Source organism: Cimex lectularius, unplaced genomic scaffold, assembly GCF_000648675.2.
Source record: "Cimex lectularius strain Harlan isolate CLEC.00 unplaced genomic scaffold, Clec_2.1 scaffold12, whole genome shotgun sequence".
Classification (NCBI taxonomy): Eukaryota; Metazoa; Arthropoda; class Insecta; order Hemiptera; family Cimicidae; genus Cimex; species Cimex lectularius.
Window position 1 is genome coordinate 2,743,778 of NW_019392875.1, and position 25,606 is coordinate 2,769,383.

Consider the following 25,606-nt stretch of genomic DNA (forward strand, 5'->3'; position numbering starts at 1 on the left):
TTCAAATCGTTTTTAGTTCATTCATTCAAAATTTCCTTAAGTTTTTTATTTTTTATTATTATACTTATCTTTCCACCTTACTAGTCCGTCAATCACGTTTTTTTAGCTTTCCTTCGACAATTTCTTCATCTTTGAAAAAAGTAACTTCAAAAAAGCACACCACTAAAAAGGATATTAATTAAATGGAGTGCGTTTTCTGAAATTTGCTCGTCTCTAGGTTTGGAAATAGTAGTTTAGAATCACCATAGTAAGTTTTTCAACTTTGAAAAAAAAAATTATTTTTAAAAGTTTTGGCTACTAAAACGCTTATTTCAGCAACGTTTACAGCTTGATCACATCTTAAAGGTAATTTAACATACTTTTCAATGGTATCTACGGATTTGTCGAAATTTTAGTTTTGGAGTTATCGTTGTTTATTTGAGACAACGTCATGAAATCTTAAAAAATCAGAAAAATGGGAATAACTCCGAAACAATTGAGATTCGGACAATAGTTAATAAAGGCTTACTGGCAGACTTACTTGACTACTGGCAAAGTTTGTAACACGATTAGCCGTACACTGTATAGGTACAATTTTAGCCCGTTAATTTGGATTGTTATCGAGATTTTTTAAAATAAGTAATGTAATATAATTAATTATGCCTATGCAGATGTAATAAAAGTTTTAGCCTTATGCAAGCTTTATATAGAAGATTTTATATAGGTACAATTTTTGCCCGTTAATTTGGATTGTTATCGAGATTTTTTAAAATAAATAATGTAATATAATTAATTAAGCCTATGCCAGATGTAATAAAAGCTTTATGCCTTATGCAAGCTTTATCTAGACGAAAGCGAATATTTATTGACGCAAAATCAATTTAATTTGCATTCCGCCAATTTGAACAGGCCGCATTGAATATAGAATAGGATTGAGTAGGAATTTCATAACGCCAATCATTTGAATATCCGTTCATAAATAATATAGCGTGTATAATCTTCAAAATAAACAGTGCTAAGAGCATGATTGGTCGTGCCTGTGATAAAATGATAAAATCTGTCTGAGAAAGTCTTGATTCATTTGTGAACGCGTCCGACGGTTGACAATATTTCTTTCTGTGAGAATTTTTTTTCTCTCTCTTTTTAATTGTGTTCCTCCGGACGAAGCACGCCCGTTCAATCTACACGGGGATTGAATACCTCAATTAGCGCTGAAACAGCCCCCGTCAGTTTATATGTATTTGGAATGGAACCGATACGAGGTTTTTAATTAAAGACCAGCCTGGGAAATTCAATCGAGAAACTTCATTATTACAATACACAATAGATTTGATTATTAACTATTGTAGTTTTGTAAACAGTTGTAAACACGTATACAATTTTTTCTTTTAAATTTGCATTTCATCTCATTCGAATGTTATACTTCATAGCTTATGAGAAATTCCGATGAAGCTCAACCGCAATAACATGGAGTTAACTAGTAAGAAAACAAATACATTATGTCACGTTTCTTCTTTATTTTCTTCACGTGTTGCGGAAACTTTTCAAAAAAGGCAAATAGATTAACTGTCTTTCTACTAACCAATTTTTCTAATTTTCAAATGTGGAAGATGGAGCTTGAATAATTAGACAATAACGAAGGTCATGTGCTAAATAATGTTTATTCGTTGGATATTTATTACCCTTTGGGTGTTGCGGACGAATGGTCAAACCACTTTATCATGCTTTTCAGTTTAAAAAGCAATTGAGATATGCCGGAATTCGAACTCAGAAATGCTTACGTAATAATTATAAGCGTTGCCTATCTATGTTGAGAAAAAAGGATAACATAATAATTGATACATATGGCCAATGTTACCCAAATCTAGAAGTGACAGAGACAACATATTCTATGCCCAGCGAAGGAAAAGGCTATGGTACCTAGGAAAGCCATTCTTGAGCAATGTTGACCACGATACCATTAAATAGTTGGGATCTACAAATAAAACACAGTGGCAAATTAACAGAGAACAGAGATTTTCGGTTACACAACAACATAGAACAATAAATACGGGGTATGCCGAGTATGAGACAAACAAAAATAATTCGTCCTACTTAACGAAAACGATTTAAAAAATCTAACATGCTCTACTGAAATACTTACTAAGGTATTATTAACAGAAGCCAATGTGGATTCTGTCTAGAGGGGGCACAAAAATCCTATGAAACTGCCAGCAATAGCTAGGAAAAAGCTATGGTGCCTAGGAAAGTCATTATTGAGCAAATAAACGAAGATGGCATGCAAAAAGTTGGATCTACAAATAATTTGATGGGTCCCAGGTCAAGAGGGAATTCAGGCAACGAGGCATCAGACATACTAGCTAAGAAGAGAGCGGCGGAACAATACAGACCTGAATCCATTTTGTTACATAAAAAATGGTCCTATTAATTGAAGACTAATGTGAACTGAATCTAAAGAATACACAAATATCCTATGAAACTGCCTGCAATAGCTAGGAAAATGCTATGGTGCCGAGGAAAACCAATCATGAACAAAGTAGACCATAATACTATTTTTTTAAAATGGGGATCTACAATTAAAATTGGCGTATCGGTCGTGGATAATTTCAGGCAACGAAGCATCAGGCATACTAGCGAAAAGAGGAGCCTCGTTACGATACATAGGCCCAAATACATTTTGTGGCATAAATTAGAGCCACATTAAAATTATTTGCAATCTTGGGTTATTAAGGAACAACAGGAAAGGTAGGCATGAAAACAACCCAATACCATCACTTAAAACTTAAAAAATTATGGGACTACTTTCCAATGACTAATGTGGACTATGTATAGAGGGGCTACAGATATTTTATACAATGTCCTGCAATCGGTCGAAAAACCATTCTTATGCAATATAGAACTCGATGCCACACCATAAGAAAAATTGTGTAGTGCATTAAAGAAACGAAAATCTTCCAGGAAAACCATTAGTCGAGCTCACAATAGGCGAAAGTTTAAGTGCTAAGGGGGGAAATCTCTACGACTACAAACAGGGGAAAAGAAAAGCTTTAGTTTAAAATTTATCTTTGTATTTATTGTATATGTTTAATGTCCCAGTCTGACAAAATTGTACTTGTAAGTTTGTCTTATTCAACTGAGGGTAAAATATTATTGGATTATTATTTTGGTGAAAAAATGTCTTGAACATCATTAAGTTAAATTATCTTGTGGAAAAGATCATTCTTCTTCATAGCTTTCGCCTTGTTTCCTTTCTTTATCTTCTTTCCCGCATTATTGGAAAGTTTAAAACAAAAACTAACGAAACTGTGTTTCATGTTGTTCACTAAGGATCTTTTTTTCTAAATGAAAAGATAAATCTTTTGAGGTAATCTTTATTTGTTTGTGCAAGCTCTGTAAAAGAACGCAAAATTGGCTGCTTTCCTCGTTGAAAATAGAAAAAACAAATTGAGAGTTGGATATTTTCGCAGGTACGCACATCTAAATCGATTCACGCGTAATGGGATGTTGTCGATTTTTCAGACCGAAAAGCCCGTTTTATTTACTGTCTTATCTAATCTCTAGTCGGAGAACATGCTGAAACACCTCGTTTTAACTATTTATAACTGGAAACAAATTTAAAAACAGTTGATGTTTGTTAGCGTAAATTGATCGAACGGCAAATAAACGCCTTTTTTTAAATTCCCTTTGGAAAAAAGCTTTTCCCGATGGATTAATCTAGCATATAGTTCCTAAAGGTCGGACGAAAAGTATTTTCCCCCGGCAGAGAAAGGGTAGAAAACAATTCATTAATTTGCTATTGAACACCCTTAAAGGCGGAAGAAAATGAATTAATTTACCAATGGCCAAGTTGAACGAAGTATTTAATTTACTTTCGGCTTAGAAAAGTTCGTTTAGGTTATTTTCTTGCCTAATTGTTTGGTTAATTGTGTTCAAATAAAAACGTGCCCAATATATAGTTCATAGAAAAAAAAGTAGCCTTTTCTATCTTTTTTTCAAATTTGATGAAGCCAAATTTACCAATATTTAACACGATTTTTACACTTATTATTATTACAAATTTTTGATGGTATATCCTTGGTATAGCGTCAAATCGAGTTATGGCTTGTATAAATCCAATTTCATTATTTCTATAATTTATAAAATAAAACTTAGTCCTCTATTTTTTAAATGAAAACGCACAATGTAACAATAATACTTTTTTCGGAAGTTTATCAACTCTGCTTGATTACAAGTATGGATCATTTGCCATTATTTATCAAGGTTTTAACGGTAATTTAATGTCGGTTACGGGTTGTTAAAATACCTTTGGTCAATTGATTTATAATTTGTATAATCCGATTTGATGAGTTTTGTAGTCTAACATATTACCTAACTGTAAAATAAAGCTTAGACCTATTTTTTATAAACGAATGCACGCGTGGCAAAAATATGTTATTATTTTTTGGAAATTTTTCAACGGTTTCTCTGCTCTTGATGACACGTATTGTTAATTTGTTGAGCAAGGTTTTCACAACATTTTTCTTACCTTAATGTTGTTAATGATATGTTGAGGTGGTTAAATGAACTATGGTCAATTTGACTGATTGATTTTTGGTTTGGAAAAGTTCGATTGGATTATTTATGTAGTCTAACATATTACTTAACTATAAAATTAAGCTTACTCCTATATTTTATAAATGAATGCACACTTGGGGAAAATAAATGAATACTTTTTTCCTGAGTTTGTGTCAAGGGTTTGTCTGCTTGATGCAGTACGGATCATTTGTCATTATTTAGCAAAGGTTTAACGTGTAATTTTTTAATGGTGTACCGGCTAGGGGGTGGTTAAATTACCATTGGTCAATTTGATTAAAACATTTGATTGATTTATGGTTGGTAAAAGCCCGATTTGACTGATTTCATATTCTGAATAATGAAATTACACTTGGGAAAAATTGAATAAACACGTTTTTTCTAAGGTTTTGCATCGATGGTTTCTCTGCTTGATAAGGATGGATCATTCGTTATTTTTTAACTCGATTTTACAGTAATTTTATTATTACATTATTTAATAGCATATCGGATAGGGTTTAATTGTAAATTTCAACAAGGTAAAAGTAATTTCATTAAAGTTTTTTAAATTATCATTAATTGTAATTCTCATTAATCAATGCAATTTTATTATTATATTTTTTATTGCTACACCGTTATAGTGTTTGCCCAGGCTTTGACTTACGAAAAAAAAAATTGTTTACCGGAAATAAGATATTTTATTGTTTATAAATAGGAAGTGTTTTATTTTCTTGCAATTACGCAATCTTTAACTGATTTCAAACAAAAATTAATGTGCTCTTTGTCATATTATAATTTCTCAAATTTAGAAAATTAAATTTTGAAGTTTTTTTATTATTATATTTTTAGCGCGATTTCTTGAATATTGTAATTTTGAAAAAGGCCTATGTCACAGGTTTCTAACGATAGGTTATTGTTTTGATAACATTTTAGAGATTTTCGTTTGAGCTGCATTTTATTTTAAAAAAGTTTGGTCTTCAGAAGTTGAATCTTAAATTTTAGTTTGCTTTCATCGCAACACACTGTATTTAAGGAAATATATAAAATATAAGGAATTTTAAATTATATAAAGGACGGTTTTTGTAAATGATTTGCAACAAATTTAGGAAAGAATAATTAATTTACAGATTTTGAAACCCGGTTTAAGTAGGATAGTATAACAAATGATGATTTATGCCAGGACCATGCTTTTATGAGGGCGTGTTGCGTTAATTTTTATTGAAGTGTAAACACGTAATGTCAACGCCCATGCTTTCCACCTCTGATAAAGCTTATCACTGATATCGTCTTGTAGATAAAAGTCCACCTTTGTCGTTCAAAGGGCGACGCAATTTATTTTCTTATTTTTAATTGGACATCATCCGGTCCTTTTATAATTTATTTATACCACTTTTTACGCGTCGTTTTTACCTGGATCCTCGGGTCGCAACGGCATTCTAGCTTGGTTCCGATGCACGAACAGACCGGCAGTTCGCAAATGGAGACGGGGGTGGATCCGGGCCCCAGGAGTGCTGCCCCTGTGCCCAGGAAGGCCGCCAAGACGATAAATGCCTTCGGCATGCTTAGCCCATTTCGCCGGCCCCTCGTCGCACACACATCCCTCGATGACACGAGCTACACTGAAGGCACCACACGGACCTCACTCCAGGCCCCTACCACCAAGCGGATCGATCACCCCCCACCGGCCCGACTGCCTATCGCAGTCGTACCTCCCCGATTCGAAGTGAGGAGGCCGCAGAGGGCGCTTAGTGAGCATCTTACTCCCGTCTGTTATTAATCTCGTGCCAGATGTCTACTCTAATTATTGCTAATCATGTTTGGAGCGGTCTGGTTTCGCTGTGAATGGCTGTGGTCTGTCGTGTGTTAGGCCGAATTAGCCTAGACACCCGTTATTATGAATTACATTTCAAATCCTTCATCCTGTTCCACCATCCCACTACTCTTCTACTTGAAAGAAACATATACCATTAGACATATCGTCTATAAAAAAAACACACACATCGCTGTATACACAACAGTAGATTTCACCAAAAGACCTCAATTGTTCCTTCTGTACATGTCAAAATATTTACTTAGTTCTGAAATTTCTACAGGAAAAATCTCGACTGAATGGCAAAGATCGTTCATTCACTAGTAGTCTCAAAAGAAAATTTCTTAGAGAGCATTCAAGTTATCGGGGCAATGACATCCAAAGAATAATAACAGCATGCACCATGAGATCTCTCTTGGACCTACCAAGAGTATGATTTTGAAGAGGCACTGTGAGATCAAGGCTTTAATGTCTCGGTTTATCCGGATAAGCAGACCTTTTCACCCTCTCCTTCCTTCGAGGATGTTTTGACAAAATCATCCCCCCCCCCCAGCAGTGCCTCAAAAATTTAGTTGTTTCTCGGCGGGTCTAAGGCAATTGTAATATAAAGTTTTGTCAGGAATTTTGTAGAAACGTGCATATTTGATACAACACATTAACACTTTAACATAAACAAACCTATTGGCAAACCTTACGTAGAATCTGCAACAATTTTCTTTCTCCGTACTTCAATTCTACTCAACTCCATTTGTACCTTTTGGACCTATACAATATAATTACCATTTTGGTTAGGCATTCTGAAAACCGAGTCTCTAGAGGTGGATTTTATATGTCAAAAGATCGATATAGTTAAATTTAAGGGTCTCTAGATGTGATAAAACTAATTTTCCTATTAGTTTCACGAAAAAAATATGATCTAGTTTACTTGAAAAATATTTGGTTTTTAAACATTTTTTTGGTTATTAATCAATTAATATTTATGAAAGGTATTGGTCGAGACAAATTATTAATTAATTGAAAAATGTTAATTGTTCAATCGGACCACGAACTGTAATGGAGTTATTTATAAACTTTGATAGCTTTTACTATATTTTTATGACCATCTATATTAAAAATGCTATAGCATGTTGTATTCACAAAGTTGATTTTGGCAAGAAGAAAGGCGAAATAAAATTATTAAACAACGGAAAAAAATGGCAAAACCAGGGCTTCTTCACTAGAAGTGAAGGTGCCCAATATTTTGGAGTGTATGATCACCAAATGAGTTTTGTACAAATCCGTGACCCACCAACCAGGTCGGCCCCTTGTCATTTTAGAGCATCGTGGACAACTGGCAAAACATTTGACAGTGCAAATCTACTTGACTTCTTCTTTAATGAAAGAGCCACGAAACGGTCTGCAAAACATAACCAAAATCGCCCCCCCCAAAAAAAAAAAAAATAGTGCCTTTCTGAATTTATCAAACGATATGATTTAGGATAGGCACCATGAGCACAGGGTATCTCTAAGTTTAATAAACCTAAATGCCCAAAAAAACCTTCCAAAATTAGCCCATTGTAAAGATCTAACAGAAATACAAATTAACATTCATGGTTTGAACTAAACAAACCTATAAACGGATTTTTTGAGAAAGATGAAAATTGATGTCGGGAAGCAATTTGATGGATATATTTTTAATACTTAGTTAAATAAGAAATCTTGACTATCTGATGAATTGTTTATGTAATGTTATCTGTAGTGTTAACGCAATTAATTTATATGAACACAAACATTAATTAAAAACCTCTCAAAGCCTATTTTATAATTGACCCTACGAAATGACGATTCGCCTTTGACCTAATTCATTAATATTCACATTAATATAAGCATGAAAAGTTAGTTTATTATATTTCCCCTTTGGTAAACAGCATTCCCTAATTGTTCCTCGGACCCGGAGGCGTTTAATTTCATATACATTAATTTTCTGGCCCAATTTCCACCCTGTCTTTCGTCGGGCCATTTTGAAATAAAAAAATAATAATCCGCCCCGTTTACATGAAAATTGCACGGTAAATCCCTTTGTTATTATCTCTCTATGGGGGTATTTTATCAAATTTGTAATATTTCCTTTGTCTGAACGCTGGCTTTCACTCCATTTCCCTCCCCGGTTGAAAATTATTGAATAGTTATTATTAGTAAAGTTAACTTGATCTCCGGCGATAGGATTTTATAACGGAACCAATTTATTATGTGTGACTGGATTTATTTGTAAAATCACTCTAAAAGTTCAACTGTCATTTTATACATTCTCTTTTAAAAACAAACAACCATTACTTTTGTTCTCGCGCTACATAAAGTTTTAGGAAAGCAGAACAGAAGAAATGTTTAATGTTCTACTTTACTTTCCTTATATAAATTTATTGAAAGCATAAATTAACAACTTCTGAACAAACTTTCGCATTTCTCTTATTGATTATGACACATTTTTATACAAATTGTTGAACCAAACTTAACAAAAACGTTATTACTTACTAATATATGCTGAGAGTAATAGAAGTAGACAGCATAATTTGGCAAAATCTCGCTTAAGTCAAGTCAAGTATTAACACAATGTGATCTTGTTATTGTTTCAATCAAGTAAGGACTTCAACCCTTAATCCTCCACGATCTATATAGGTCAATTGTAGAACTCCTTTAGTTATGACTTTACTGGAAAGTGCCTTTTTCCCACAAAACTAAGCCTTTCCTCAGTGTGCTTTCGAGAACTTCTTTTTGTGTGAGAGTTGCCTTGTGACCCAAGTGGATATACAGGTGCTAGTGTCTTATTCACATAGGAAACATGTGCCGATGTCTCTGGATTCTCGTGACCGAATCGGCACGTCTCGGCTTTACCCATCTTCTTTAGGAGGACGTTAACCTGGCCTGTATAGAGGCCTATAAATTTCGTCAAATTTTGCCTGTTGAGAGAACCTTAGCCATTCTTTTTGAGAGAGATCTTATCTTGCCTCGAACAGGATCCCTTTGTCCAGTATTTTAATTTATAGAAAAGCTAATTGGTGAGTGTGTTGTTCATTCACGTAAGATGTTTTCAACGATCCGTATTTCGAGCCTACAGCTTGAAGGAGCTCTACAACCTGATGATGAGCTGTAGGCTCGAAATCCGGATCATTAAAAACAACTCACTGTGTGTTGAATTTATCTTTTTAAAAAGATAGTGTTTGAATTTTTCTTTCTCGAACCATTTTTCTAGCTCCATCTTTACCACACTTTCCGTTGCGCCTAGTTGTTGTTCCGATTTTATATCAAACAATATGCTAATTCGAGGTATTACATAAAAACCGATTAATTCAACCTTAAAAAACTAATTTTGGTATATAATAGGATCACATATAATTCAATCAGGTCTACCTCAAGGTGGAATTTTTAGTCCTATTATATTTTTCATATCTGATCATATAGATGGATATATTCACCTCCGTATCCTACTATATGCGGACGATTTATGCTTATATTCGAAACAGGGATGTTGAGAAGGCACTAGCGCTCAACGGGCAGTTGACTGTATGAGTGCTATATTTCATCAAATCTTGCTTGCTGACGGTTTCTTCGCCTTCCTTTTTGAGAGATTTATGAATGTTTTAGCTTCCCTTATTACCTGGTGGTTTCGTTCAGTGCTTTTCTTTCTCAAAAATTTTCCAGCTCTAGGTTTACCACACTTCTCAGTGTGCCCAGTTGTGGTTCCGATCCATGGGTGTGAAGCCCCCCCCCGTTCAAAATTCTTTTCATTCAAGAGGCTAACCGTTGGGTGTCAGCGAACCAGAGTTCAAACCACTTCACGTATTTACAATTTTTACGAAATAAAATTCAATTTAATGTATTAGCGTGGCAAGTACGAGTCGGAAGTACTAACCACTCGTCACAAAACGGATCAGCTGTCGACATTCAAAGCAAATACGTTTCAGGAAATAATTTTTCAATTTCTTAATATCACATTGACGAGAGGAATTTTATTAATATTTTTGATCAATTTGTTGATACACATACACAATTGTCAAGTGTAGAAGGCACTTAAGCTCTACGCTGATAAGATAGGTACAAATAGGTTTCATCGTAGACAATAATAAGAGGATTAGATAAGGAATCTTTATTTTGTTTTATTTTTAAATTATTCAATCCTAATGGCTCTTAAACGTACACCTGACTAGGGCTTACAGGTAAAGTTATACAGGAGGACTTTCAAGCTATATGTTTGATGTCAAACCCCTTTACCTATAACAATATTTGCTATCTTATAATTTGCCATTAATTTTGAAAACTGAAATGTGGTTTCTTTTGTCTGCGAAACCCAACAGGGAGGTTTTAAATTTATATTTATTGCTTATTTGCAGTTTCTAGTCTAGATTTAAAAAATCCATCTCTTCTGTAAGTCAGTGTTTTCTTTTTTTTCGTTACCCCTTTGAACGCACCAGGGAGGGCCGAGTGAAATGAAAACTCCCGTAAATTGAGGGTTGTTTCTTATACGGCCGAGAGGGAAACCGTCTTTCCGTCTTTCTTTTAACCCAGGATACAGAAGGTCGGCTCTCTTCGAATATAAATTGAAAGGATAATAGAGGTGGATTGTTCAGGTTGGTTTATGCATAATAAGATATAGGTTCGGGTCTTTTACGAACGAGGCAGGGGTGGTTTAGGCTGGAAAGTTAAGGGTATTGAAACTCGATTACCTTCCTCTCAGTTGGCTCCGGTTTCTGCACATTATTTTTCCGCTCGATTCATAAATATGAATATTCATTGTTTCTTTACGATAGATTTTTATGTATTGTTCATAAAATGGCTTGTTGTTACGACTAATGTCTAGGTTTTTAGTTTCTATAAAAAATATCGTTGTAATTCTACCGTAGAAGGTTTAGTAAATTATATACAATCAACTTAAGTGTCTTCGCTTTAACACGGTTCATTTGAAAAGTACAAATTCGTAAAATTGAAACCGAATAGCACCAACTCCCTAAAAGGGGCCAAGCGTGGCGTTCATTAAAAGTATTCATGCTTACACCAGGTCCTTCTTAAATTAATTTCTTACCGTTTTGTAGAGCAAGAAACTCGTAATTTTTGAGTATCCATAAATCTTACTTTTAATTAAAACACAAAAAGCGCTCATTCTTTGCTATATTTAATTAAAAAGGCGAGCGGAAGGACTTATTTAGTAAAAATCCGAGCAATTGTGTACGTCTTTAGTATTTTAGAGGACTTTCGCGGTTTAATAAAAGCGAGAAAATAGAGAAAGGGGAGAGGGTTTGTGGGTGAGAGAACCCGAGAGTCAAATATAGTCTGCGAGAGAGAGAGAGAGAGAGAGAGAGAGAGAGAGAGAGAGAGAGAGAGCATTAGAAAAAGATAACAGTTCATAAGTTATATTGTTAAAAAAGTTACGTAATATTGTGTTTAGATAAACGCAGTTTCTTCTTGTACAATCAATTTACCAGAGAAAAAGAACCACCTTTCGCCGCCGTTTCTGAATGTGATGTCGTGTCGGAGGAAAAAGTATGGAAAAAATTCAAAGGCCCAGATAAGAAGGAAAAGCCTGAACGAGTGACGAGGCAATCCGGCGAATATGATTTCCTTTGCAGTTGATTGTTTCGAACAGGCGTGTGAAATGTTGTCGAAAAGGGTAAAAAATCATATTCCTCTCCGGAAGGCCCTGTTTGAACTGGTCGCTCGAAAAGGACGAGTACCGCAGGTTGTGTCAAAGGATTTCAATTTCAAAGGGATTTTCGTTGATTATAAACCTCGATTAGATTTTATCATTGATCATTTTGTCGGATCCGTTTTCCCCATTAGCACATCATCTGACAATACATTTTAAGGTTTTTATATTTTATTTTTTTATATTCTGACTGATATGATGATTAAAATGTATTAGTAGTAAGCGGGATTTTGTATTCCCCAAGAATTGAAGTCTTTTCTGGTTTATTGCTTTCCTAGTTCCTTAATTCAGTTCTATTGACTCGATCCTTCTGATCCTTCTCTTAAGAAGTACTAGATCATCGACTGTTATCGTTTTTACCTGGTCTTTGAAGTAACTTTGCTTTACCTTAGGCTAGTCTTCATTGAACGGTTGCATCTCATTCCAAGATATTATGGCTGGCAGTTTCTTGCTGCTCGTTGCATAACCTACAAATGGGTTTATCGTTGAATTTATCCAAGTTGGGTTCTCAGACGTCACCGACCGGCATATACCCTATCATTTCCCCGAGTTTCCCCTGGTCCAATTCTAGAAATGTTTGATGGTTGTGGTGAGGGTTATTCATTGAGTTTACTGCATCTGGCACTTACATGTTATCTAGTCATCCCTTTGTTGGGAATCCGTTGTAGCCTATGTTTGATCTTGGTATCATGCGAGGCATGTAGCATAGGGATATGAATGGATCAACATATTGAGGTAGCACAGCACAGCTGATAGAAGCGTGGCACGACATTGTACTTTTCATCATGCATTCTTTTCCATGATGTACGTTGTATTCCATTTTTTTCAGCGATTTTATTTTAAAATGCAGTTGTAGGATTCGTAATATCCAAAATTTTCAAAATTGACGATTATGTGAGGTGTTAAGTGACGGTTAGTCAATGATTATTTGGAGATCGTGAGGTGCGGTCTGGTGTGACGTACGTTTTAGAAAAACATTTTCTTTATCGTGCCAACGTTTCGATCTTTATTGAGATCATCTTCAGGGCTCATAGTGTTTGTTTTCCGTGTAGATGTGTCATTCTTGTCTGTCGTGTTGCGTTGAGAGGGCACACTTTCAGCACTGAAGATGATCTCAATAAACATCGAAACGTTGGTCAGACAAAGAAAATGTTTTTCTAAAACCGACGTCACGCCAGACCGCACCTCACGATCTCCATGTAATCATTTACGATTGTACGGACCAGAACCACAACTGGGTGCACGTAGGTGTGTCTGGAAAATTGGCTTGATATAGCGGGAATCAAACACTGGACAAAAACACCAGTTATGAGGCAAGCTAAATATTTTTAAATTTCTCAAAAAGAAACGTGAAGGATCTTCTCTCCTCCTCCGCCTCTATACCGTCCATTGCCCTCTTAGCTATCATCTAACCAAGGTGGACAGGGCAGAGGCAGAAACATGGCGAATATGTCAGGAGGAACCGATCACGGTATAGCCACTCGTAGGACATCACACCAAAAGAAGTCCGCAAAGTGCCACCAAAGAAACTATTTAGTCTTATTGGAAAAAGTGCACTTTTGGTAGAAGTGGAGGAAAGGTTTGTCGTAATTCTAAAAAAATAATAATAACAAGGTTCTGGGTCTACTGGTTTATATATCGTTTTGCAGATCCTCTGGCCATTTGTCGGCCTGTCTGATCATTACCCAGAAACCCTCTATGCCATGGCCATCACCACCATGTGAACTTTGCACGCGATAATTTTTTAGTGCTGTTTTTTGTTTTGTATAACCCCTTTTAAGCTAATATTGACCACGGTTTACTGTTATTTTGTCTTTATTGTAAAATATTATTCATAATGGTGGCTTTGTTGGAATAATGAACTAACAATTATTTGTTTTTATTATAGTAAATCTTATACTTTGCCCGTGAAATGGCATTAAGATTTATATATTTCTATATTTATACGTTTAAATTGGCTCGCTCACGCTAGCGATTTTCGAGAGATAAATCCATGGAAATTAGCTCTACGATAACGCCAATCAAGAGTTATAAAGGGAAGTAAGAGAATTTCCCTAAACATAAATAAACGCTAGCTAGCGTGTTGAGAAGGCTCTTACCTCCTTTCTCATTTTAATCTCAACATACTACTTTTTAATTCCTTATGGTTTTTATTTTTTATTTTGTTTGTTTGTGTGCGGGTGTGTGTGAGTAAATTGTTGACAAAAATAGTTGGCCACTGGCAGGCCACTGCGTTCAAAGCAATTTTACTTTTGGGAGAAAACTTCGTCTTTATTTGTTTTCCTCTTGAAGTTTCTTTCTATTGGGGAGGCCTTTTATCTAATAATTCATCGCAGTCACGGTCGAAATCTTGTAAATTTTTAAGACTGCCCATTTGAACGTTCGGAAAAAGTTTGAGAACATATCCTAAAACTAGGAACCTATATTCTATCGGCTCACCCCATTTGAGGGTGACTTTTTGTCTGAAAATTACGATCTGATGTCACTGAAGATTTTTGTTAGAAGAAAATCACTTTACCCTTCGGATGCCTCGGATCCGTTTTATCTTTAGTACACGTTGAATAATTATGTTGAGTACGAACAGTGAAAATATAGATTATTACGGTAGATTCAAAATGGGAATGGATTTTCGAAGAAATATAGCGGATTAACCGGGATGTAACGAATGTATTCCGATAATGTGTAATCCAAGTGGGTATGAGGTGGTGAATTAACAGGAATGTTCGATCCGGTCCGTTATTCATTGGGAAACATCGATCACACGTAAAATCCCCCCTCGAGAATCAAGTTGTAGTGGATCGGCACTGAAAACACCCTCTTCTCTATTCCAATTGCTACCCAAACAGGACCTAGAAAAAAAAGTTCAATTTAATTTTTACATTTTTGTCAATCGTGCTAACTTTTTCATTTTGTTTACTAAGATGTGAAAGTTTTTAATTGGTCCTTTAACCATGATACGCCGAACGGAGTCTTATAATTTTAACTTTTAAACTTATAAAACTCTTCAGAAGAAAACTTTAGATAAACTTCTAATCCTCGCAAGTTCCGCAGCTTTTTAAGGCAGGAATCGTTTAAGCTCGAAGAAATAAAAAGGAGAAACAAAAGGAGAATTTTGTAACACATACGATAAGGAAAATTCTGTTGTATAATATATGTTTACTTTTTTTAAATTAAACTTTCACTCATGGTATTTGATTATTCTGTATTGTTTCTAATACAGGTCAAACTTTATTTTACTTTTAAATATAAAATTTGATTTGGTTTTCTGTGAATAGGGTTAGGGATTTCTTCGCTTTTACTTAATGATTCTCTCATAGTTTTATTTTTCTTAAACGTTAGCTTTTTGGGATTCATGCTGGGCATTACGTCTGCGAATGGTGAACCCTTGCTGAGCCGGCATTGGGTCCGTCATCACTGTTGTGTTGAACTGGTCAAACGCATTCCCATATTGCGCCATCTTCAGTGAGTAACTATACGTCCTAGTAGGCATAATTTTTTTGGGCCCGTCTATCTACCCACAGGGACACACTCCTTGTGGGCCTAGGCAAAGTCCGACCATCAACCCTGGTGCCTGGGGGCCATTGAGGCAAATTTCCCTTTTTACCTTCCTATACCCTTCCTTTCCTAATTTTCCTTTCCTTTCCTTACTCCCTTTTGCCTTTGCAGAGGCTTCCTGAACCCGCACTCCTCAGGCAACGGTGCATTAGTAGGGGGCTCGTATGAACTCCCGGGTGGGCGATCAGTCTGGAGAGTACCGGCCAACCGGAGCCGGAGATAGAGTGCTTATCTCTCCAGCGGTGATGAAAGGCAAGGCCCAAATGAAAGGCAAAGGCAGTTCTAGAAACCATAAAACTGCCTTTTTCAACCCCCTTTTTGGGCACTTCTGAACTTGGTTGGAATTGCACTACTCGCTAGCCAGGGGATGTGACAAGTCCATGCATGTAAAATCTTCTTGGTGTTCTCTTTGAGTACACTGGGCGTCTGAGAAGTCCCCTCGGGGATGAATCTGGACGGGTCTCAACACCCATGAGTAAAGATGGGGCCCGTCTGTTGTCGCTAGTGGTGTTTGCGGTACTGGCCGAAGTCCGACAACTCGACCGACCCAAAGACTTGGCTTCTAGCGACCCTCTAGCGACAACCAACGGACCCAATGAATGCATAAATCCAAAGAAAACAGAAATCCTCTCTGAAGACGGGGCAATATCGAAAGGCGTTTGAGTAGTTCAACAAACCAGCGAGTGAAGACGGACCCAATGCCGGTTCGGCTTGCATCAGCTGTTTGTTGTGTTAGTCACCAAAATCGAAATGTTCCACAGTGGAAGAAGGTTTATAGGAGAATAAGGCCATTGATTTGATTTACATTTTTGGCCGATTGTTTTCATTCTGTTTCGTTGTCAATTTCATATTCCACAGGCGAATGAGCTCATAATCCTTCGGCCCCTCTTAATTAAACCTCAATCGATTCTCTTCCTAGTACGGCGGCATTCCTCGTACAATTTGAACCCTTGGCGATAATCGGGAGAACCCCTCGTAAGCCGCAACGCCGCCCGCCGTCCGGTAATAATCCCGCCAACGCCGTTTTCAATTTCGTTCTATAGTCTCCAGCCGGAATAATTTGGAGAACAATTGCTACTAATCAATTTCCAGTTAATGGTGATTTTGGGATGGGGGAGTAAAACTGTTATTGACTGTTCGACGTCGAGAGTGAAATTATTGAGTCTTGAGATATATCACTCTTAACTCCTTAGGGAGATTAAAATTATTAGTACACATGGACAAACATTCTATACTCATAGTATTAAATTTTTGTTTTTTATTTGTATGTTATTAATTTTGGTTCTTGTTTTTTTCAGGTATGTCCAATTTTTATTATCATAAGTAAGTAGTTTTTTATTAAACTTCTAGATAGTCAATAATAATAATAATAATAATAATAATAATAATTAATCCATACAAGCCTACGGGGAATTTTTAAATTATGGAACAAAATTCACAATTCTAATTAAAAAAAGAAACAGAAATAAATTTTATAAGTTTATTAAATTTTATGCAATTTAAAATGGGAATTTTGTATGCATTTGGCCTTCCGAATTAAGAATTTTAAAAAGAAAAATTAAAGCTTGGATGGCAATAGGATAAATAAGATTACGAGTGAATGTTTGGAGTCAGAGCTTTATAGCACTCAGAAGAGATATAGCTAACCTAAGATAGAAGGTTTGGATGTTAGGGCGTGAAATGACCTTAGCCGTTAAAACGCCCTTAAAAATTAATAATAATAATAATAATAATAATATAATCATACTTCATTACTTTATTGTAAACATAAAAAATGTTTTTCTTAAAATACTGGGATAGGGATAAAAGAGGCGGCCACAAGGCCTACTGTACCTCGACCTGAATAGATCTATGTGCTTCCCTGTTTATATCACTTGCCAGTTTCAGACTGTTAATCAGCCTCCATATCTTTGCCCATGGTTCCTTAGTGTAGGATCTTGCTTGTTTTTCTTGTCCTTGCACCTCCCTTGACCTTCACAGACTATAATGTGTTCTACGGTCTCCTCCTTTTCCTGGCAATATCTGAACAGTATTTCTTTCTCTTGTCTGTACTCCTATCCTGTCCATGTGCTTTCTTATGTGGCAATGTCCTGTCAGGAGTCCAGCCAGAATCTTGGTTCGGTTGCGGTTGCCTTCCAGTAATTTTTTTGTAAGTTTTGCGGATGATCCTTCTTTGAATTTCTTCGTGTGCCTCATACCCGTGTATTGTTTCACCAAGTTTTGGACTCAATTATGGATCCATTTTATGATGTGTGCTTTTTTTGTGGCGGATGCTAAGCCACAGTAGGGTTCAGGACTCTGAGAGTCAACCTTTATGTTGCTTTTATGCCCCGAATGCCCAGGGTCATCACAAGTGTCGCTGACTTCCTTTAGGCCTTCCATGCAGTTCCAAACACTCTTTGCCTTCGCCTCGCTTGAGGCTAGCTGGGGCCCTTAGTGCTGCCTTACTGTCAGAGAAAATGAATCTTCCGAGAATGTATTCCTTGCCTTTGTTATTTATCTGGCGTATTGTACAATTGCTATGTTTTCAGGCTGTAAAGCTGGCAATCAAATACTGCGATTTTCAAAAATGATTGTATGGCTTGGAAAAAAATTTCCTTTTATTTTATATTTATGTAGGAAAATTGGATAAAGTTAGTGGCTCTGGAAATTGAACTCAAAACGAGATAATTTTATTTAACACAAGAAAAGAATACGTAGAAAAAGAGAATTAATTTTTTATAAAAATAATAATATCAATTTATTATTATTAATTATGGTAAAAATAACTGGTAATAATTAATTATTTAACAGCATTAGGTAAGAGTTTAGGATAGTACAAAGTCGGAGTGGCGTTTCCTTTTCAATGGTCTTGGTGATCTTGGAGTTGATAGGCTCTGGGGAATTACTTACATCAGTTGGTTGTGGGTGCGCCACGTTGGACTGGTGGTGTCGACTGTAGGTGGCCATGATCGCCGTGTTAACGTTAGGGATGTCCAAGTTTTTGTAGATAATTTGATTCCGAACATACCACAGAGCATTTTTTTCTAGCCGGATTATATGGTTCCGAATGGTTTGCACCTTTTTAATTTGTGAATCAGATGCCGCCTATGGCCAGATAGGCCTTATGATCTTTTTTTTTTAATTTTACGAGTGGTCGCAACAGCACCAAATTCCAAATTCCAGAGATCATATCAACCTTGGGGTACCGGTACCGGCTTTTAAAAAAGGCCCATTTGTATGTCGGTTTCGAATGCAGGGTCGCTGGATTCGAACACGGGATCTTTACCTTACCGTGATGTACGCCGTGTCAACGCCGAAACCGTTGTGACCACCAACGGCCCCCTACGCCTCTCTCCATGATCATGTAAATGGGACGCTTCACGTGGAGAGGGATGGTTTTACCTGTGAGATTATTCAGTGCTTACATTAGATGCCGAGTCCGTGTGACTATGTTTTAAATATGTGTCCCCATATTAGCTTTTGGTCCAGGTGTATCCCTAGATATCGCAACGATATTGTAGATGTTACAAGTCCCTCTGCAACATAATTGCTCCATTTGACACGATGTGTCGGTAAGTGAATCGGACTACTTATGACTTTATATCTCTATTGAGCAGGACAGTGAGCCGAATCAAGACGCAAAACACCTAAACGTTATCGAAGCTCATATAAATTGACAACAATCATAATTTGTTTCGTCCCAATTAAATAGAGATATGCCATCATGTTGCTCTCTTAATGCAGCAAATGGTCGCACGAAATTTATATAGGCATCCCGTCGTGATGGTTTTCCGAAAGCTAAGGGAAATACCCAGTCCAATTATGCTAATTTTCTATGAGACAGAGAGTGTGATATATGGTATTTCTGAAACAAACTATGCCAATGTGAGAGCAAGAAGTTTTCGCATTAATTACCTTAATTGCCGTGATTTTAGAAAGCCTTTGGCCTGGAATTGAAACCGTCAATATAAAGACGAATAAAAGAATAAATATTTCTAGGTGAATTTCTGAAAATTGAAAAAATTCCCCATTTAAAAATCTTTATACTTACTCGATTACAAGCAGCTATAATAAAAAAATCGAACGACATTTTATTTATAGTAATTACATTAAACATTGTGTTTATAATTTTTCATTATGATGATGTGATTAAAAATCCGCGTTACTGATTCTTCTTTGAACAAGTTCAAATTGATTCTGTGGGAACGTTTTACACAAAGGGGCTAATTTACATTTCCGGTCGAGGATATACAGACTTCTCGATGCAGGTCAAGGGAGGTTATTAATTAAAGACATGGTATGTTCAGTTTAATATTCAACTCCAGTTTTCCAACGGGTGTTTGACACGGGAAGGCTGTTTAATAAGGCTGTAATTCAAGCAGTTTTGTTTGTCGGGAAGAATGGCTCTCTAGTACTTATTTCTAACTCTGCTTTAGATTTAGTAATTATTTTCCCCGGAGGTTATACGTAATACTTTCATTGATTTTTTGGAATTCTTTCGATTTTTTTTTATATAATAAATTTGACTAAGATTTGTGTGTATATAAATTTTGAAAGAAAATAAAACCATATTTATTTGTATTACCGAATTATTCTGAGAAAATTCAAATTCCAAATGGCCTTCTTGGCTTTAAAAACAAAATAAAAGCTATATTTTATTTATTCATGCCGGGTTTTTCTTTCGAGACGAAGAAAGCAGTTGATATAAAAATCTGAAAACGAGGACGGTTATCGTTAAATCAACAATATCAACTCTCGTGTTTTCAGATGGCCTTCCAAAGATTCATATTCCCCTTGCCTTTCCTAGCATGTACCGTTTGAATAGGCTTATTTATTTTATGGTCGTTATTTATTTATTTCAATATTGGGTCTATAAAAAAAAATTCATTCGTGCAAAATATTGTAGTTCTTATAGAAAAAAATCTTCACGAGTCATGTGGATTTATTACAGAGTTATTTGTTTTTTCTCAAAGAGTTATTTTGAAATGGGATACTTAATACAACCATTCAGCATATTAATTAGATTAAATTTTTTTAATGTTTTACCAACACGACTACATACGATCAACATAAGATCAGATTCATTGATATTCATTGTCAAACAATAAATAAGGCTATATTTACTTATATCATTTGAAAATTATTGAAATTAGACTGTTTAATGTTTTAATTTTTAAATTAAGGGTGCGCGGAATGTTGCTTAAGTTGATGTACTGGGCGAGTTTAACTTTGTTTCCGCTAAGTACAAAAAGAAAAGAAATCAACGTAATATGGTTGTTCACTGTTTATTGTCTGTTTTTATGTATTTTGTTTGATTTTTACGTTGAATTTTTCTTTATTTTTGTGTTTTGTTATTAGGTTGAAGTTGGGTTTTATAACTTCTGTGTTATTGTTCTTTTTTTGCTGTGTTTAGTGAAGATGTTTTGTCCAATTGTTCTGCATTGGTTATTCGCTATGTTTATCGTCCCTTTTTTATGTGTGTGGTTTGGTGTTTTATTTCTTATCGTGTTTTTTTTTAAATAAATTAAAGTTGGGAAATTTGTTTTGCCCGGGACAAAAATTGAAGATTGACCCCATTCCCCCTTAGTAGCACGGCCATCATCACTTTTTCCCATTCTGCGCAAAATCTTTGCATTTTAGTTCGATTTAATAAAAGAAAAGAATATACCGCTACAAAGGTTATTAAACGAAGAAGTTGTTATAAAATTTGCAAGCTCTACCGTGAATTGTTCCAATGAGGTTGCAAATTTTTTTAAAGAAATTTTAAATTTGGCAGTGTTTGAAACAGTTTTTTTGTACCAAAAATTAAATTGAAAATTCTAGAAGTTTGCATTATTAATGGATATTAACGCTTTTTTCACTGCTTTTTTTATTACGCAAAAATGAATTGTTCATGAGCTACGAATAGATTTTTGTTGAAAACAGTAGATAGGAATAAGTAGTTAGTAACAGTAGATAGGAAATATAAAATGTTGAATATATGCGAAAGGGTTGAGAATCGGACCATGGTCCCTAGGATCTGTTTGGTTGAATTCGACGTGTAGAAGCACCTGACTCAAAAATTAAATTGAAAGTTCTAGAAGTGTGCATTATTAATGGATATTAACGCTTTTTTCAATGCTTTTTTTAATTGCCCAAAAATGAATTGTTCATGAGCTACGAGTAGATTTTTGAGGAAAACAGTAGTTAGGAAAAAATGTAAAATGTTGAATATATGCGAAAGGGTTGAGAATTGGCCCATGGTCCCTAGGAACTGTTTGGTTGAATTCGACGTGTAGGAGCACCCGATGGACTTTGTCGTACGAGTAGCGGATCACTCTGTATATTTAACCAAATTGAGAGTCGATGCGGTTCTGAATATTCTGCCCCCCCACACTGTGCATTCGCGCAAATACATTCTCTCTAATAGGGGCACAAAACTATCATTACTACATACAATAAATGACCTGTTACTCCAAGAATCGGAACAAGGGACCCAAAGATTCGCTGTCAGGCTCTCGCACAATATCGGCTGGTTCAGACAGTCTAAAAAAATATTTTGAAAAATATTTACATTTTATATAATTATGAATGTGATGTCATTTTAAACACGACAAAGATTTGTATTCTATCCAAATTGGGTTTAATGATACGTGGGATGGATGGATGTAAAAATAACAGTCTATCTAATAAATGTGTCCCCCGTTGCGTACAAATGAGACAGAAATCAAGCAGGAAAAGTAACTAGACGAAAACCACCAAAGGATAAGAGGTCTGGATCTGTGCCAGTATAAAACCCACCGCTAGAAAATGCGTTCTATGATTCTACGAACCATACCTGATCTGTATGGAGAAAGGATTGACGAAAGGGGAGGAAATGGGATTACCGATTCAATGAAACTTTTTTTGCGTAACACTAGGTCGAACGTGACCGCGCGTTCTTGCCAATGGGCCACGGGAGTCGAGAAAAAAGTTAGAAAAATGTTAAATAGTGGTTTTCTGATTTTGTTGTGCTTATTATTCTAAGGTTATTGTATATCAGTCGTGTAGTGTTGATTTTATTATTGCTTTTACGTTCTTCTGATAACACCTCTTACTGTATCGCGCAGCTGTTAGGGAACCTTTGAAGGTGAAGTTTCTGCGACCTTCCATAAAAATGAATACAAACCGTAACAACCACCACCCCTTGTAGCTTCTCCGTAGTTAAAATGTGTGGGGATATATCGCTCCCTGTTCTTCCCCAAACCCTCTCTCGGCCGGCAGAAGGCCTCGGACAAAACCTCATATCATCCGAAAAAAATATTTTAGTCCTATCTTGCTCAAATCAGTTGATATGATTTCTCGCGAAATTTAACCGAGCTGTTCTAGGCCCAGTCGAAAGTTCTGGAACAATGGCTGGCCATTCCACACGTATTCCAGCTCCTAACGTTGCTGGCATTGGCTCAAAGTGAAAAGATTGTATTTTACTTACTGCAGTTGTAATAGCCGTAAAATTTTGAAAAAGCCCAGAGGAGTTCGATATTTTTAGTGGGTCAATTTTTAAAACACAATGTATATTGAAAAAAAAAAAAAAAAAAAAAACTGCCTCGGCTACGCTCTCCTGCTGAAAAATATGTTTTTTGTTTACTTGTTGGATATTTACGTAGCATCAATGGGTTGATGGGAAATAAAACCAAGTGTTCCGTGGTGTTATATTTTTTATTTTCACGGCTCAACGACCCATATTCACCATCCCCGATAAATCCATACAAAAAGAAGGTGGTCGTAACACGTTTTGGTAATTACCAGGATTTGGAAGCTTGAATTTTGGAATAACAAGACATCGGAATAAAAAATTCAAAAATTTTCTCGGCCAATCCAGTGCAAAACTCAATGCGGATTCGTTTTAAGTATCTTTTAGGACCCATAAAATACGAATTTTCACAAAAAAAAAAAAAAATCATTTTTGGTCTATTTTTTAATGAAAATTCGTATTTATGGGCTCTAAAGGATATTTAAAACGAATCCGCCTTGTTAAAAAAAAAAAAAAATACATATATCTTTTATTTTTTAATTTTTTTTAAATTTTTTTTTACGAGGGTTCGCAACAGCAGAGGTCATATAAACCCTCAGGGTGCCGGTGTTTTTGAAAAAAAACCCACTTGTAAGTATGTCGGGTTCGAATGCAGGGCCGCTGGATTCGAACCCGGGACCTTTACTTTACAGTGATGAGCGCCGTATCAAAGACCTTGCGGCCACCGACGCCCCCTATATATCTTTTATTGTAGTTATAGATACATATATTTAAAAGATATAATCTTATTTAATATGATGCATATTATTTTCTGATCCTAATTTTTTTTAAAATCGAATGATATAATATGATCTTGGATTCATATATGATTAATGATTATCATTTTATAACTTTGTTGCTCTGCTATATCGAATTTCTTCTCTTTCTTTTTCCTCTCAATTTAGTCCCGAATCTTTTTATTTCTTGTGGATAGAGATTAACTTCGTGCTATTATAATCTAAAGCGCTCTGTTATCTTTTCGAGCTTGCACAAAAGACTCAGGCGAGCTTATATGCTGTCACCGTATTAAGCTCGGTTTCCACTTTGACAGTTTACAGACGGCTAAAAACAAAATTCTTATATTCCATTGGTTTCCACGATGGGAAAAAAATTCGCCAGTGTTTTTCTCTTTGCCTCGGCCACCCTCTTAAGGGATTAATTCCTAATAAGTCCTTCTTCTAGAGGGAGGAAAATCCTTCCCTTTTAATTCGGGGTTTACAAGGTTCTCGTCTACTCCACCCTCCCGGGTTTCTCGTTGTAATAAAAACTCGCCAAAACTGACCGAGTTTCCTCGCCAATGAACGGGGCCGGGGTGGTTCTCAACGAGGGTAAAACTCTGAACTGATTTATCTCGGAGGCGGATAATTGTACACCGTGATCCGGCTAAAGTGATTCGAAACCAATTAAAAACTTTCTTCCGGGAGAAATGAGAGTGAGAGGAAATGATTTAAGAGCAGGCGAGAAGAATTTAGCTTAGAATTTAACCGTGTGCATTAACCACGTTTGTAACTGTTATTCAATATTTTAAAAGTATTTTTAATTTTATACTAATTAGCACGACTTAAAACTTCCGTTTTAACTTTTTTGTTGTTGGGAAAATTGGTTTAATTTCGTCGGCGTCCCTCTCTTTTTAGAGGTGACAGGAATTCACGGCTTTAAAAGCCTGTCTCTGACGTTGGAAATAGGTTAGCACTGTGTGGTCTGGGTGAATTCTTTATCCCAAGGGGAATTTCAGACTTTTATTTTGAACGAGAACACACTAAAGAATTTTTTCGCAAAGCTATATGTTTAGATAAAAGCTTATCTTAAATAGAATCCTTGAATTTTTCTGTTCATTTTTGTACTTCTTTATTCAAAAACGAACAAAATAACATAACGATGTTAAACATTTTCTTCCTTCTGTAATCGGGATTTTACGTGCAAAATATTCTCAACCTCCTAACCGTCGAGTGTGTGCGAATTTTCATCATTTATAAAGCAAATTGATTTTTACTTATTTAAAAAATCTACACACATATACACCCAAAAAATGACCAACTCTGTGACATGAGGGCATTGAGGCAACGAAGCACATAACACTGATCAAGAAAATATTAAAATGAAATAGGCTTGCAATTGTGTCAACAATTCGTCTTAGTTATATGCTATCGTAAAGCACAGAAATTAGAAGCTTTTTTAAAAACAATGCTTGAAGTCAGATAAAAGTTAAGTATTGAGAAAGTACAAATGCGACCGGGTTTGTCGGAAACGAAAAAGCATATGCGTTATCAAAATAAGACACGAAAGAAACATAACTAGAAGAAGTAATGATTACAGCACGAAACAGCTATGTAACAACTTGGCAGAAACGAAAACTATGGCTGAGTGTAGTACTTCAAGGGGGTCATAAACCAAAAAATTCTCCATATATGACGATGACGCTCTCATTTGCCTGGGACGACAACCACAGACATGTACCACATTTTGTACAAAATAATTCGTTTAAAATTTATACAACTGCCCAAATCAAGAAGCGATAAGA

General features: G+C 35.7%; 2 protein-coding genes across 9 annotated transcripts in view; one reads left to right on the forward strand and one right to left on the reverse strand.

Annotated features, from left to right (window-relative positions):
- The window catches only part of LOC106673770, a 40,071-nt gene extending 33,879 nt beyond the window's left edge, over positions 1–6,192 (reverse strand). The window contains exon 1 of the mRNA XM_014406011.2: positions 5,941–6,192. Within this exon, the coding sequence (XP_014261497.1) occupies positions 5,941–6,090 (150 nt within the window). The 5' untranslated portion in view covers positions 6,091–6,192. The remainder of the gene's footprint in view (positions 1–5,940) is intronic.
- Positions 1–25,606, forward strand: part of LOC106673766 (E3 ubiquitin-protein ligase MYCBP2) — a 321,911-nt gene that overhangs the window by 57,445 nt on the left and 238,860 nt on the right. The window lies entirely within an intron of this gene.